Consider the following 16,692-nt stretch of genomic DNA (forward strand, 5'->3'; position numbering starts at 1 on the left):
TTGTGCTCTCTCTCTGTCAAATAAAGAAATAAAATCTTAAAAAAAAAAAGTCACACACTTTCCCCCTTAAAATTGGTTTCTGCCCCAAAATCTAAAGATAAGGGCCAAATATTTCAACATATCATGCAAGCCTTTTCATAGTTTGTCTCAGCACTTTTCAAACTTTTTGTTCTCAGGATTCTTTTACACTTAAAAATTATTGAGAAGTACAAGGGCTCTTGTTTATGTGAATTCTACCTACTGATATTATATTAGAAATTAAAAATGAGAACATTTAAAAATAGTTATAGTCATTTAAAAATAATAAACCCTTTAAAAATAGTAACCTAAATAACATTATTTTCAAATCTCTTTAATATCTGGCTTAACAGAAGACAGATGAATTCTCATATGTGCTTCTGCATTCAATCGGCTATGATATGCTGCTTTGGTTAAAGTACAGTTGACTCTTGAACAATGCAGGGGTTAGAGGTGCTGCCCCTCATGCAGTCAAAAACCTGTGTATAAATTTGACTCCCCCAAAACTTATTACTAGTAGCCTACTATTAAGCAGAAGTATTACTTATAGCCAATTAACACATATATGTTTTTAAAGATTTATTTATTTGAGAGAGAGCACGAGCGCAAGCAAGCATAGGCAGGAGGGGCAGAGGGAGAGGGAGAGAGAATCTGAAGCAGACTCCACGCTGATTGTGGAGCCTGATGAGGAGCCTGATCTTATGACCCTGAGATTATGACCTGACCTGAAACCAAGAGTTGACTGTTTAACTGCGCCACCCAGGCACCCCCAATTAACACATATTTTGTATGTTATATGTATTATATACTGTATTCTTATAATAAAGTAAGCTAGAGAAAAGAAAATGTTATTAAGAAAATCATAAGGAAGAGGAAATACATTTACAGTACTGTACAGTATTTATTAAAAAATCCATATATAAGTAGACCCATGCAATTCAAACCTGTGTTGTTCAAGGGTCAACTATATATTAAAAAAATTTGATCTCATTCATATATATAGGTGGAAAAGGAAAAAGTATATTAGTAGACTTTTAGATAATTGTGGATATTCTTCTTGGTACTATAGCAGAACTTGATAAGTGGAAGTCTCTTAAAGGTTACTTGCAATGTGGAATCTGAAACCGTATCAATAAACATTTTGGACTCAGTTGCATTAAAATCTATCCGTCCAACTTGCAGTTTCAATGGATCTTTTACTTATGTATAATTTTGTAATATTGTGCATTGGGTCATTTGGAAATTACCAGTTCAATGAGTTATGCAGATCTTCCAAATGTTGACACATTATATATTTAAAAATCTTTTTATGCAAATACCACCACTACCAAACTCATCAGAAAAATCTCTAAGTATTAGAAAGCTGTCAAGGTCATGGTAGCAGATATAAGTTTTCAAAAATTCTTATTTTTATTTGAAGGCCTGAACTTTTTATCATTGACTACAAATACTGTCAGTTGTTTTCCTTGAAGTAATAGGCTTACAACGTTCATTCTTAAGAAAGTATCTTCCAAGCACTCAAGTCTGAATAGCCACAGTGGATTTGCCACTTGTTCTTTCAAGGTAGTCCATGAAAAAGGTGGCTAGGGGACACCTGGGTGGCTCAGTCAGGTCAGCATCTGCCTTTGGCTCAGGTCATCATCCCAGGGTCCTGGGATTGAGTCCCACATCGGGCTCCCTGCTCAGAGGGGAGGTGGCTTCTCCCTCTGCCTGCCACTCCCTCTGCTTGTGCTTTTTCTCTCTCTCTGACAAATAAGTAAAATCTTAAAAAAAAAAAAAGAAAGAAAAAGAAAAAAGTGGCTAGTTCAGCTTTGTAACTCAAACTATTTTTCCTTGCAATAACACCATACTTTGGTATGCAACAGAAATAATCTATGTATACTTACCATTTCATCACATGGAATTTTTAAACGGACACAGTTTCAATGGCTGACATTTAATAAAATTTACTACTTCACCAAGGACATGCTTAAGTGAAACTTTTTTTTTTCAACTATTTGTACACTATTATGCCATGGCTTTGACTTGTGTTAAGGTATAAGTAGTTTTGCCTACTATTGTTTTTGTACCATCAGTGCAAATGTCAATGCAGTGAAAAGAATAATGTCTTATTATGAAAACAGTGACTTCTGCATGATCACTATTTGACCTTGCCTTGACCACCTTTGCAGAACCACGGGTCTATTCATTATCCTTTTCCAGCCACCTGTCTGGATTCTGTTTGCTATCATCTGCTCTGTGACTCTGCATATATTGTTCCTTTAGCCTACAGTATCTTTCCCAAGCAGCGGGAAAAATCCTATCTGTCTTTTAAGATCTGGTTTGTATTTCATTTCTGAGAAGTCTCTTTTAAGCTGATCTAATCATTGTCTTTTATGCTTCTGTACCACTACCCACATACATTGTTTTAGCATTTATTACATGGAAGGCAGAGGGGCTACTGACCTCTTAAAGCACCCAACCTGTGCCAGACCCTGTGCGAAGTCTCTTACATATTCTCCCTTTATATCCTCAAACTAACTCCATGTGATAAGTGTCATTACAATCACTGTCCACTGAAGGACCGGACAAATAGCCGAAGTGAAGTCAAACCTAAACCTGTTATTTCAGCAGCGTGATGATCTTTCCCCCATCTGTCCCTATGGCCCATATACGGCACAGTTAAGATACTCATTTTTGTCACCTGAAGAGTCAAATAAATGAATTTAATAACAATCTAATCTCGGGGCACCTGGGTAGCTCAGTCATTAAGCGTCTGCCTTCGGCTCAGGTCATGATCCCAGGGTCCTGGGATCGAGCCCTGCATCGGGCTGGGCTCCCTGTTCAGCGGGGAGCCTGCTTCTCCCTCTCCCACTCCCCCTGCTTGTGTTCCCTCCCTCGCTGTGTCTCTCTCTGTCCAAAAAAAAAAAAAAAAACCTTAAAAAAAAACAACAACAATCTAATCCCATAATAAAAGTCTCTACAAAGTCCCTTATCTTTTAGGGTCTGGCCTTCAGTTGAGTATTTTTCAATTCTTATAGTTTGGATTTGGAATCTTCATTACTTATTGAAAAACTTGAATTTTCATTTCTTCCAGCAGTGCGTTCCCAGCCGTGGGAATGGTAATTTAATGATTACACTGCCATCAAGCTGGAAACACAAATGTTGACATTTGACAGTAACATTTTTCCCTTTCAAAGCTGCTTCAAGTAAATATCAATGGTGTATCCAAGTAAATTAAGTAATTATTGAAAAAGCAAATGATGTATATTTTTCAATGAGTATCATGTTTATTTTAAAACTTCCCAAAAAGTTAAAAAAAAAACTATTTAAAACCTCTTTTTCTCCTCAGTCTGAGACAATTATGAAATGTGACAATTCTAGTGTGTCTCTAAGAAAAGCTTAATACCTCAAAAACGCTTAACTTAGACTACAGCACATTAGCTTTAGATCCCGAATGGTGGTGAGATCAGTGGCTCCCCAAGTGTAGCCCCAGGGCCAGCAGCCGCAGCACCACCTGGGGGCTTGTTAGAAGTGCAAACTACCAGGGCCCGCACCACCTCAGACCACCACATCAAAAACTTTGGGGGTGGGGCCCAGCAATCTGCTTTAACAGCCCTCAAGTTACTATGATGCATGGTTAAATCTGAAACCAACGGGGCAAACCAACTGCATTGTTTGGATTTGTTTTAAAGATTTACTTATTTGAAAAAGAGAAAGAGAGCACACGTGGGGGGCGGGTAGGAATAGAGGTAGAGGGGGAAGGGAAGCAGACTCCCCACTGAGAGTGGAGTCCACCTTGGGGTTAATCTCAGGACCTGAGATCATGACCTGAGCCAAAACCAAGAGTTGGGTGCTTAACTGACTGAGCTACCCAGGTACCCCTCGTGGAGTTACTTATTAAGAACTGATGAATTTTGGAAGATATGACTGGCTCATGTACAAGCAAATCTGTGAAAATATAAGCTGTATAGTTAAGGGGTCTGCCATGCCGTGGCATGCAGCCAAAATAGAGAATCTCATTCTACAGAAGAGGCCAAATCATTCCTTGGCTCTTCCTTCCAGGATGCGGGTAAACACACCACAGCCATACTTAATGAGGAGTGAAGTCATTTATTGATCTGCAAAAACTATCTGACATAAGTAACTCCAACCATGTGCAGCTTAAATTGCTTTTTTCCCAAATAAAACAGTAACCTGCAATACATGTGTTTTATTACTGCTAGAGTCTGATATTCTATCATCCAGTTTCAACTGCCAATGACAAGACTATTCTTTCCAGGAATATATCACCACTATTCTACTTGCTCTGCTATTATTTGGATTTAAGGAAAACAGGAACTTGCTAGCATTTTGACAACTATTTCGGGGTTATGTAAAAAGCTTATTTTCGTAAAGAATATATATATAAAACTTCTTAACATTTTGCTAGAAAAAGTGAAGGCATTAAGTGTTCACTTAATTTTTATTTATACTGTTCTAACAGAAAGCTGGTGAGAGGATCTGCCCTATCATAAGAGTTTGCTGTCTTTGCCAAAGAAAAGGCCAGACCTGGTAGAGAAGGCTTCCTGTAAGTAAGAAGGAGGCAGACTTAGAATCAGATCAAAGAAATACTCAGGGCATATCTTTGCTTAAAAATAAAAAGTACCGGGCACCTGACTGGTTCAGTTGGTAGAGCATGCGACACTTGATCTTGGGGTTGTGAGTTCGAGCCCCATATTGGGTGTAGAGGTTACTTAAAAATAAAATCTTAAAAAAAAAACTACAGGGGATATAAGGAAATCATCCCATTTGTTACAAACTTGGGATAATAGTTCTTGTTTTTATTGGTGGTTCGTTAATTTTGCTTACAATACAAATGAGAAACAAAAAACCTTAAGCTTCCTAACATAAATGTTTATGTGAATGATTACAAGTGAAAATATAAAAATCTCCTTTGCCCTTGTGTTTATAATGCAACACTGTAGGAAGAATACAAGCTTTAGAGTCAGAAAGACCAAGTTTGAATTCTGGCTCTGACAATGATGAGCTACGTGAATCTGCTTAATTCTTAACTTCTCTCATCTTCAGTTTCCTCATCTGAAGAATACAACCAATTTGTAGGGCTGCTGTATGGATGGGAGATAGATCCTGGGAATGCGCTTTACACTGGGTAGGTGATCACGAAGAGTCATTTAAGAATGAAAGGAAATGGCTAGCTAGAGAACTGAGTGGGTGTGAGTGGGTGTACACTGGCCGGCTGCCCTCAGGATTCTGCTACTGGCTGGGTCTCAATCTCAATAACCAACTTCTCCTCTAGCACCCACGTGTTAGATAACTATCAACTGCTGGCCCCTGTCTCCACCGCAGCCCCCCCACCCCCATTTTCCACCATACTTGGAAAGAAGACAGAGACAGCAATAAAAACCCAAATATTCCCTCAAAACAAAGTAACGCATATAGAGCTAACACCTCGGTGAAAACCAAAACGAATCGCTTAAGGAGCTTTATTCTATCTACAGTGAGGGTAAGAAGAGTGCTACCATTTATTCATTTGATCTTGTTTCTTCCTCACACTATCACAGCATTTCCAAGCAATGTATTATTTATTGCTATTAAGGTGTTACGGATTTGCTTTTCTATGTTCAAGCCCCTCTGCATTCACCAGAATGCAGCAGGCTACTTTAGCTAAATCTCCAGGGCCATAAACCTTGTTTGGTACAATAAGATCACTTTAATAATACTCTAATCTTGGAATGCAGTTACAAAGATAGATGATGGCCACTGAGTGCTACTTATAAACAGAAATGGCTCTTATGTAATCTTAAAGATGTAAAAAACTTAGCACCTAAAAATGTGTTAAAAAATTCCCATACTCTGCCATTCTATTTTACATACCTGAGAATTTTTTTAGGAACCTGTGATGGAGAAGAATGACTCCTTTTCTTCTTCTCTGAGTCCAGCAGTAACCCATCCTCTGCGCCGTCCTTCTCTCTGACTGCTGCCTGGTCTGCTCTGGCCTTCTGATCCACACTGAGCGGGCTTTGGGCGGGATCACACCTGTACATAAAGACGATGGCTGGCTTCTCACTGGACTCTCCTTTTGCCTCTGTGAACCAGTGATGGCGCTGGACTGGCGGAGGCGGCAGCATGTGGATGACTGTGCCATCCAGGCCCACCAGTTTCCCTTTCTCTCGGTCTTTCTCTTTGTCATCCTCCTCATCTGTTTTCCGGCGGCGGAAGAAGCTTTTAAATGATATCCAGCGTTTAGGTTTTGCATCAGCGGCCCGCCTACTGCCTTCAGAGTGCAAAACCGATTCAGCTTCCGTTGACCTGGTGGGACTGGTTGGCTTGGTCCAGTTGGTGAAATGCCTCTGCAGAAGGTTGCTTGCATGATAAGGGGAGGAAGTAGAACGAGGTGGGGGAAAGGGAGGTGGTGGCTCACTCTGGGGGTTAGCCACGAATTTAGAGAGAGGGGTCGTGCCTGGCTTTGCGAGCGGATCTTTCCATACTTTGGCAGTAGGGCTTTCTGTGGTCTGAGGGGCTTCAGCTTCACCACTGGGCTGAGATGTGAAGAGAGATTTGGGTCGGACTGGTGTACTCTTAGGTGTACTCTTAGCAGCATCGGCATCTGGAGGAACTGCATACAGCTCTTCCACACTGCATGCTTTTGGGCCAGACTGGGGCATTTCTGGAGGAGACTGTGGCGGATGGATGGAAGCCACAATCTGAGAAAGCACTGTGCTCGCTTTCTCCCTGGTGCTGCTGCCGTTGCTCACCATCTGAGATGCCTGAGGGCCTTCTGTTTTGGCCACAGGTTCTTGAGTGGTTCTCTGGATCTTTGTTGGGGAGCTGTGGCTAGAACTATAGCTTTTCTGTGGTGAAGACTGACCTCTGTTAAGACAGCTGTTAAACTCCTGAACTTTCTGAGCCACTGAGCCCCTTTTACGCTCTGTGCTGTTTGAAAACCCTTTGGCTTGGGGACATTCAGCAGGTTTGCTAGTGGTGTTATCAGACGCTTTGCTTTCAGTTTCAATTTCTTCATAAGTATGGCTTATTATACTTGTGGTTTTTTCCTTCACTGAGAGTTCTCCACTTGTTCCGAGAAAACTTTTGTAAATGGCTAGATTGTCATATGCATTTGGATTGATGACAATGGGGACTTTGATGGCGTTTTTGGAACTCCGAGCATAAGTCGGCTCGTCATGAATTATAATTGGAAAAGGTGGCATACCAGCATTGTTATAACTATTAAATTTTATTTCGGACAAATTGGGTGACTTAACAGGGATAGTTTTAGAGGAAATGTTTGTAGTTGTTGGTGAAGTAGGTGCTGATTTGTGACAGTTTTTCCTCGGAGGGACGTTTGGCCCAGTCCCACCGCTAATCAATTCCACCTTGGGTATCTTTTGTCGTGGGCTGGTACTGGAAGTCCATACTTCCTGGTATCGTATTGCACTGGAGTTTTGGAAATGGGCACTTGTTTGTCCTGATGTCAGTGTGGGTGATGTCAGTGCGGGCGATGTCACCGGAGAGTTTGGAGTAGAAGATGAGATTTTTGTCTTGGGGCTGTTAACAGGGCCCTCGAGGTGCTCACTGGCCATGGCTGCCGACACGTCCACGATAGTATATGGCTTGCACAATGGCTGTTCCAGATTGACAACTCGGTAAGGCTTTGCTTGCTCTTCTATAGGGACGAGGTTTATGGTTACTGCTTGCCCAGCGATATCGGTAGAGGCTTTACTTTCCTGCTTCTCAGTCTGTACAGCAATCTTGCCATCCTTCTCTTCTAATCGGAGAGCAAGGACTGCTTTGTGTGTTTCTGGAACTTTTATTGAGCTTTTAGGTGCCTGTGAGGAGTCCTTCTCCTGATTATTACCAGAGAGACTTTCACAATTCGGTTCCCTTTCCTTCATGTCCTTAGAATCTCCCGGGTTACCAGGAGATATTCCCCCATTACAGATCTTCTGGGATAAACTACTGGCTGTCTCAGAACGTGATTCTTCTGTTAAAGAAGAACCTGGTGACGTAGAGTCAGATGACGCCATGCTCTGAATGCTTCCTGGTCCATAGGAGGCCACAGAGTTCTCTTCATAGCCATTCAGGATTTCATCATAGCTGTCATCATAGTCTACAGCACAGATTCTCTGCAGAGACTTATTTCGCAGGGGGACCGTATTCCATTTTTTGTCCACAAAGAATCGAACAGGAGACAAAGTATTTGCCCTGAAGTTAGCAAAGCGGGGTTGCCCTCTCATGCGAATCTCCATGGCCAACAGCTCTTCATCACTCTCATCCCAGCTCTCATGCTCCTCCGCCATGTTACTGAAAAGTACATCTTCTTCACTCTCCTCGCCACTAGAGAACTCTGGGTAACAGAACCGTCCCCCTTCATTACTGATCACTTCTGTGCTCCCACTCAGAATCACATGCTTGCCTTGAGTGTCCTTTATCCCGCCCATCATGCAGCTTGGTGGAAGCTTTCTTTCCAGTGATCTTTTATAGCAATCATTTATTCTTCCTAAGAACATTTCTCTGGAGTTTGTTTCACTTCCTCTTATCTGAGGGGTGGTATCCAAGCCTGCTATCTCCTTTAACACATCAGTTAGTCCATTATTGTTATTTGATATCTTCTTGGCACTATCATTATTGCCATAAGGCTTAGGAACATGGCTAAATCCTTCAATGTCATCTTCATTATTATTATTAAGTGGTTTCTGATTCAAGGCCGTCCTGTTTCGGTTCCATCCTATGACGACAGGTTTGTTCTCACAGTGTTCTTGGATACTAAGTTCACCACATACACTTTGCCCATCTGCCACTATCATAGTGGGCTTCACAGCTATAGTGGGTTTTTTAGCCACAGGAGGACGGAAATTTCCAGTGTTCCTCATGCGGTGGTTGTTACTGTGATTGGCATTCGTTTTCACATTGCCATGGGTGATGGGTGCCTTCTCAGGGTCTGGGGGAAGCTGGTGCAAGCTTTTAGGTTTAAAGCAGTTCTTGCATTCACCAGGTTTCCAAACGTGTTCAGTAAAGCTGTTACAAGCAGACATTTTTTAAAAAGGACCTTCACAGACAATGCTTCCCTTTCAGTGCATGGTAAAACTTTCATCCATCAGTCTTCACCTCCCCTAGGCATCACAGCAGCTCTTGTAAGTATGATCAATCTGTGGGGGGCGGAAAAGAAAATCTAAATGGAGAAGGCACTATGAGGCATATCATGATGACTTAACAACAACTGGCTCCACTCCTCAACTTTTCCTTAAATTAAAAGATTGAGAGAGAAACTAATTTGGGCACTTTTTGAACTCCCTTTAGCCAAGCAGCATTTTGGAAAGTTTGTTTTGCAGCCGTAATTTTGTACCCCCTCATTGAACTATATATAATCTTTCCCTTGATGTCTATGTGGCAATGATACTGTGAACTTGCCTTCTGGGAGTGACTCCGAAACTGCTCTTTTTAATATCTACCAACCTGTATGACACTTCTTAGTCCACTGAAGGTTCTTCTTCTTCTACCTACCCTTTTGATTTTGGGTATCTCATAGACTCCTCAATCTCGATGCATTCAAAATGAATCCTCTGGCTACCCCTCTTCTCAACTCTGGGAAACTTTTCCACTCTAACCAGCCCTCCCCTCTACTCCCCAGGCCACCTCCTTCCTCTGCCTTTACCCTATTTCAGTTATTGTCACTATCCTCTACTTACATAGCTAAGCTCAATTACTGACACCTCTTCCCTCACTTCTAACTCCGCATCTAACTAACTCCTTAAATTAGTCTTGCCAATTTGATCTATTACATTTCATTGAAACTCTTTCTTGCCATTACCAGCCCCTGCTAGTAGTTCAGAGACTCACCATCCTTTGCCTAGATTCCTGAAATAGGCTAATTAACGATCTTCATGCCTGCAGTCTCACCCCATTCCAATCCAATCTCTTTACATTTGCTACTCAAAGTGTGGTCCTCAGACAAGAAATATCAGCCTCGTTTGGGACCTTGTTAGAAATGCAGTATCTCAGGTACAACCCCAGATCTACTGGATCAGAATTCATATTTAATGAGATTCTCAGGTGATTCTATTGTTCTCTGTACTACTATCAAATTTATTACTTTCTAAAATGTTAATATGATCAACTTACTACCTAGCTTAACTATTCTGTGGCTCAATCTTACCTAATGCACTGACTCCCAAATGTCAGTGTGCAGACTAGGGGTTGCCAGCTAAATAAGAACCACTCAGGGAAGCACCGTAGACCCACCTAGTCAATCTCTGAGGGAAGAGTCTAGGAATCTGATTTTTTAATAAGTTCTCCAGGTTGTTTTTTTTTTCTTTTTTTTTTTTAACAAGTTCTATGTGCATTAAGGTGTTGGAACCTCTGAGTTATAGGATGAGATATAAGCCCCTTAGGTTTTCATGATATGGTCCTTGCCTCCCTTCTAGCCTTATGTCTTAACAATCAACTAGTCTTACACTGTAAATCCCACTGGGCTACTTGTTTCTCCTTGGTACTATCAAAGCCACTTAGACATACCTCTATGAACAAGCACTTTTCATTTTTAATTGTCTGTCTCCCCACAAGTTTTTGAGCTTCTTCAAGGTCTGGGCTGTATCTTATTCATCTCAATATGTCTAGCATAAGGAGCTGAATAAATACTGGTTGACTAAATGTGCTGGTTTATTTAAAAAAACGGATCTTATGACTTTCTCCTTTGTCTTAGGTACATAGCTGCAGACTTTCCCCCAGAACATCACTACAGTGTTACATTTCTAATTTGGATATTATAATAAAGTTGGCAGTGGGCATGTACACGTAAGAACTATTTTAATGGCTAAAGAGTTTAACTTTATTCATGTACAAGGACAGCGACGGGATCCTTGGTTTGGTCAGAAATGCAGTCTTTTTGCTGAGTTTCAGCACATGTATAAAGAAGGAAAGAATATTTTCTTTAGCTCCCAGGTGTGCATGCATACACCTGCACACACAGAGCTAAGTCCCTTGTGAATAATATTCATAAAGTACTCTGCCTCAGTGGAAGAAGTACAGACTTAAAGATCAAAGTATTCCACACAAGAGAGCACAACAACCTGGCCAAAACCTAAGTTCATTCTTTGCTGGAGATCATCAAATGCTTCTTTTCAATATGGTTAAAATATATTTTTCAAGTGTTTGTTTGAAAACATTTATTTAGTCTTTCTGATATTCTAAAAGCTATTCCTTAGTTGATAAAACCATTTCCTGCTAGTCTGAGATTGGAACATTTTGAGCAAGGGGAAGAAAGGCATAAAATTAGGCTGAAAGGGAGAGCAGGGTCCAGATCATGCAGGGCCATTTAGGCTTTCAAAGATTACAGGGTTTATCCAAAGAGGAGTGGGAAGCCACTGAAGGGTTTTAAATAGGGGAAACAACATGATCCAATTTGCATTTTAAAAAGACAGCTTTAACCAAAAAACATGAAATACTTAGGTATAAATCTAATAAAATATGTGCAAAATCTACACTCTCTACGCAGAACACTACAAAACACTGATAAAAAGGTATCAAAGACTTAAATAAATGGAGAGAGATACCAAGATCTCTCAGTATTCTTAAGGTGTCAATCTCCCCCAGATTGCTCTGTAGATTCAACATAATTCTAACAAAATCCAAGCAGGATTTTTTTTTGTAGAAATCAACAAGCTAATTCTAAAATGTATTCAGAAAGGCAAAGGAACTAGAATAGCCAAAGCAATTTCGAAAAATAACAAAGTTGGAGGACGCCCCCCTTACCTGACTTCAAGACTTAGCATAAAGCTACAGTAATCCTGACAATGGGGTATTGGCAAAGGACAGAAACATAAATGGGGGAAGTGGGGCAAGCAAATACCAGCCCAGAGGCTGAATCTAGCCTGTCCCTTGTTTTTATATGACCCAAAGCTAAGGATGCTTTTAAAATTTTTAAGTGATTGCAAAATTCAAAAGAATGGTATTTTGTGACAAGTGAAAATTATATGGAATTCCAAATAGAGTGCCCGTAAATAAAGCTCTACTGGAACATAGCCAGGCTCATTTGTCTCCATATTGTCTGTGGTGGCTTCGTGCTACAATGCAGAGCTGAGCGATTCGGACAGACTGCATGTGGTGGCACACTCATCACTGCCCAGTGCTTTTCAAGCACTCTACAGACCAGCATTTCTACTGCTACAGGTATCACCCACGTGAAAAGACATTTTTCAAAGATTAAAAATATGGCAAATTTCACATTAATAAATGAATTTTGTAATAAAGTCTGAGAGGAAACACTAACTTAGCACCCTAGTTAAGCAAAATATTATCCCTCTCCCAAAAAAGAGTTCCATTCTTTGGATTAGTAGAGCTGCATTTCAGAAAACTGTACTCAATTATTACATTTTGAATTTTGTTTGAAAAATTCACGGAAATTTGTTTTCTCTTATTATACAAGTACTTACACAATACCTTCAATTTTGCCTTTTGGCCTGCAAAACCTAAAATATTTACTATCTAGTTCTTTACAGAAAAAGTCTGCTGACCCCTGATATAGATCAAAACAGACACAGAACAGAATAGAGTCCAGAAATAGGACAATACAAATATAGGCAACTGATACTTGCCTACAGCAGTGAATATTCTTTTCAACAAATGTGCTAGAGCAACTGGATATCCATGGGCAACAAAGTAAATCTCAATTCATACCTCACACTTCGTACACAAAAATTAACTCAAAATGGATCACAGATCTAAGTATAAAGTGTAAAGCTATAGTACTTTTAGGAGGAAAAAACAGGAGAAAATCTTTGTGACTTTGAGTTAGTCCAAGTTCTCAGATACAACACAAAGAGCATGATCCATTAAAAAAATGACAATTTGGATTTTATCAAAATTAAAAATGTTTGCTCTGACAAAGATACTGATAAGAGAATGAAAAGACAACCTACAGATGAGACTTTTTTGCAAAGTACATATCTGACAAAGGACTTTGTATCCAGAATATATGAAGAACTTCCAAAATTCAATAAAAAGAAAACAAATCTGATAAAAAATAGGCAAAAGGTTTGAGCAGACACTTCACCAAAGGTATATGGATTGCATATAAACATGTGAAAGATGCTAAATATCCTTAGTCATACAGAATGCACATTAGAACTGCAATGAGCTACCTCTATGGATCCACTAGAATGGTTAAAATGAAAACAAACAGGAAAACTGATACTAGGGAAGATGTGGTACAACAGAAATTCCTATGGTGCTGGTGGGAATGCAGATGGCACAACCACTTTGGAAAACAGATTGGCAGTTTCTTATAAAGCTAAATGTAAGCCATAGGACCCAGCCGGCTCACCTCTCGGTATTTACCCAAGACAAATGAAAAGTTATGTTTACACTAAAGCATGTACACAAAGGTTTATAGGCAAAAACTGGAACAATTCAAATGTTGTGTGGTGGTGGCTAGATGACTACATGTATTTGTCAAAATTCATAGAATTCTACACTAAAAAAAGATTTATTACTGTATATAAATCAAACCTTAATACTTCTGACTCAAAAATAAAAGACAGCTCTGGCTGCTGTATGGAGAATCAACTGGGGAGAACAGGACAGGAAGCCAGGACACTGTCCAAAGGGCTGCTGTGGGTAAAATAAGGTATGATGAGGATCTGAATTAGGATGTGGCATCAGGGAAGGCAGAGAAATGTAGATGCATGAATGACTAGATTCTGGAGAGAGTAATAGATGTTGAGATTTTGGGGTTATGTATTTAGATGATTTGTGGGGTCATTTACTGAGATAGACAATGTTGGAGGAGGTGTAACTTTTAGGAAATAAGGATATCAGTCCATATTTTGTTACCATATAATAGAGGAAGCAGTTGAATTTAGAAGTCTGGAATACAGAAAGGAATTCTGCTGTTCTTGTCTGTTTGGGAATTACTATAGGAATATCTATGCTAAAAAGAAACTAGAGTGAGCTAGAAGGTGGTCTTGGTGGGTAAACCAGGGAGAAGAGAAGAACCCCTACAGAAAACTCAAAAATAACAGTCGTAACGGTGATGATACAGAAGCCAGATGAGGAGATTTCATTAAGGGGGGAGAAGCCAACTATTGCAAATGCTGCTGACAGTTAATGAGGAATGAGGACCTAAATGTGCCCACTGGACTTGACAACATGGGCTCATTGGTGACTTTAGCTTTAACTACTGTGGTGCAGCAGTGGGGATGGAAAGGAGACTGTGGTCAGCTGCAGAGTGAGAAGATAGAGTAATTGTAGATAACTTTTTTTTAAATTTTATTATGTTACGTTAATCACCATACATCACATCATTAGTTTTTGATGTAGATAACTATTTGAAGAGGTTTAGGTGGGAAGTGGAAGAAAGAACCAGGTGGAAGTGGGGGTGGGGTGGTGTTGTTGTCCAGAAAGGATTTCCTTAGTTTAAGATGACAAAAATGAGATCACGATGAATATTAATATTGGAGAAAGACACAGAAGAGTGTGAGGCTGGAGAGACAGGAAAAAGGTAGATAATCCCAAACCCAAGAATGTTAAAACTGGGCAGGCTCCATTTCAATCTTTCTGTTTTATAGCTGAGGAAAGCTGAAGGCCCCCAAGAAGGCCACAAGGTGAATGACAAAAGATCTGAGACTCAAGGCTATAGCAACCTACCATACGTTTTGTTTTAAATTATTTTTTCTTTTGTTACATGAGATTTTTTCTTTTGTTATATATGCTCACTGTGAAAAATCAGAGAAGCGTGAAAGAAAATAGAAATCACGTGTAATCCTATTACTTGGAAGAAACTTCTATCAATAGTTTGGGGCAGTTCATGTCAGTCACCAAGAATTTTTTTTAAGAAGACATTCCCTGTCTACTTAGCACTATGTGGCATTAAATATAAAAGAATAAGGCATCCTGGCCTAATAGCTTGTTAACGAAGTTAAATCCACCACTGATCAGAGAGGGATTCAATTTTCTCTTTTAAAGTAGTACAGTATATTTTCTTTTTCCAAGCCTAGTAGATAAATAGTCAAAATAATTCCCCATGTTGAGTGCTAGTAAGTTAATTCAGTCAAGAGATGGCTGTTGAGTTGATTAGCAGCTATCACATTATCAACAGGACAGACAAATGGGATTCACCAGGAACACAATTAGCTTATGTCAGTGCTGTGTGCAACAGAAAGCCATCACTAAAATGGAGACTTTGGATTTGACAGTCCTTTACAAAGTCTGTGTACATCTGTATTCACGCTGCTGTGAAAACCAAGAGATGAAGCAAGCACACACCTTCAGCAAGCACCAGATGGAGCTGCTGTCTAAGCCACAAAGCCTTAACTATGAGGGCTTCATTTGTCAACACTAATTATGTTTGGAGACAAAGATGTGCACTTAAAGACACTGTCAAAACTATTTTAACTTGTAACAGGCTCTTAGAAAGAGAAGCTCTACCAGATTAGATGTAGTTCCGTCCAAGGAGCAATTCTTGGGCTTTCCTGCCTTTGTGAAATAACTTCAATGGCACTCAGTAACTAGCAGCTTTGCCTGCTCAACACTATACCCACATCGGGAAACTCGAGTCGCCAAAGTTATGCTTGAGAAATAAAATAGGTGTCTCCTGAGGCATGTAAGGAAATATGACAGTCTAGCCTGGTGTCTTCTATTTATTTGCCAAGACAGGTCTGATATGGAGTCCCCAAATGGAGTGTTTGATAAGAAAAACCCCTTTGCTTCTATATTCCTTACAATCTCAAAGCAAACCCTACAGATGGAGTGGTCAGTGAGAGAGCTGAAAGGCTGAAGCTGCCTGTAGAAGCTAATGGAGATTCCATGATCTAAAATCCGATTTCGTGTTTGACAGTTTTCAAGACCAAAGCCCTTCAGGCTACAGATGAAGCTACTGAAGAGTAGCCTATTTCACTTCAAGTCATGACAGCTTTTTAAGAACCTATTACTGTTTTTCACTCTCTCTACTGCTATACAGACAATGACAATAATTAGTTTGCTTCAAGCCCAACAGTTTCAAGCAGATTTGATACAAAAAACTAAATCCACACTGGATTTCAATCTTGGAATAAACAGGCCTACACATAGAGCTGGAGCTCCTCAAGCCGGTTGTAATTTCCAAGTCAGTGAAGGGGGGAGACTGTGTAGGTGGTATATTAAACACCACATATAGAGCATTTCCTAAAGGCACCCAAGGAGAAACTGTTAATAATAAAGGAGGATTGGGAATGCACTGCTAAACTCCTTCCCCAATCTTGTGACTCCCGGAGGCCATTATCTTTCTTCATAAAATCCGTCACATTGCCATAGAGACAGAGTCAAGATCCTCAGTGCTGTACATGGGCTTTCAGGACACTTTCAGTGAGGAACTATCGCCTATATGTCATCCCACACATTAGTCCATCTCCAGGATACGAGGGTAAAATTTACAAGTCCAGGTTCTCATTAGGCTGTTGTAATGGAACATGTGGGTTACTTATATAAAAAAGGAAAGGAAAATGTGACAAATATCCCCACGTCATTGTTCCCAACCTTTCCTTCTTCCACGGTGAAAAATGCTGACCCGATACCTTAAGCGGCTGCCAAATCCTTCAGTATATGACTAAAAGGGTGGAGAGAGGAAGTGAAAGCAAAGCTGCAGGAAGGCTTTGTAGGAGATAAAACACAGCTTTAATTTGGAACACGAATGGAAATTCCATGAGTAAAAGGAACCTTCCT

General features: G+C 40.1%; 1 protein-coding gene across 8 annotated transcripts in view; it reads right to left on the reverse strand.

Moving 5' to 3' along the window:
• PEAK1 (pseudopodium enriched atypical kinase 1) overlaps positions 1 to 16,692 on the reverse strand; it is a 328,704-nt gene that overhangs the window by 70,322 nt on the left and 241,690 nt on the right. For all 8 annotated transcript variants that reach the window (XR_013450387.1, XM_078079051.1, XM_078079050.1 and 5 more), the window contains one exon: positions 5,875 to 9,146. Coding sequence is in view for 7 of the 8 variants with exons in the window: in XM_078079051.1 (XP_077935177.1) it covers positions 5,875 to 9,032 (3,158 nt within the window). In the remaining variant the exon portion in view is untranslated. The remainder of the gene's footprint in view (positions 1 to 5,874; positions 9,147 to 16,692) is intronic.

Source organism: Halichoerus grypus, chromosome 8 (assembly GCF_964656455.1).
Source record: "Halichoerus grypus chromosome 8, mHalGry1.hap1.1, whole genome shotgun sequence".
NCBI lineage: Eukaryota > Metazoa > Chordata > Mammalia > Carnivora > Phocidae > Halichoerus > Halichoerus grypus.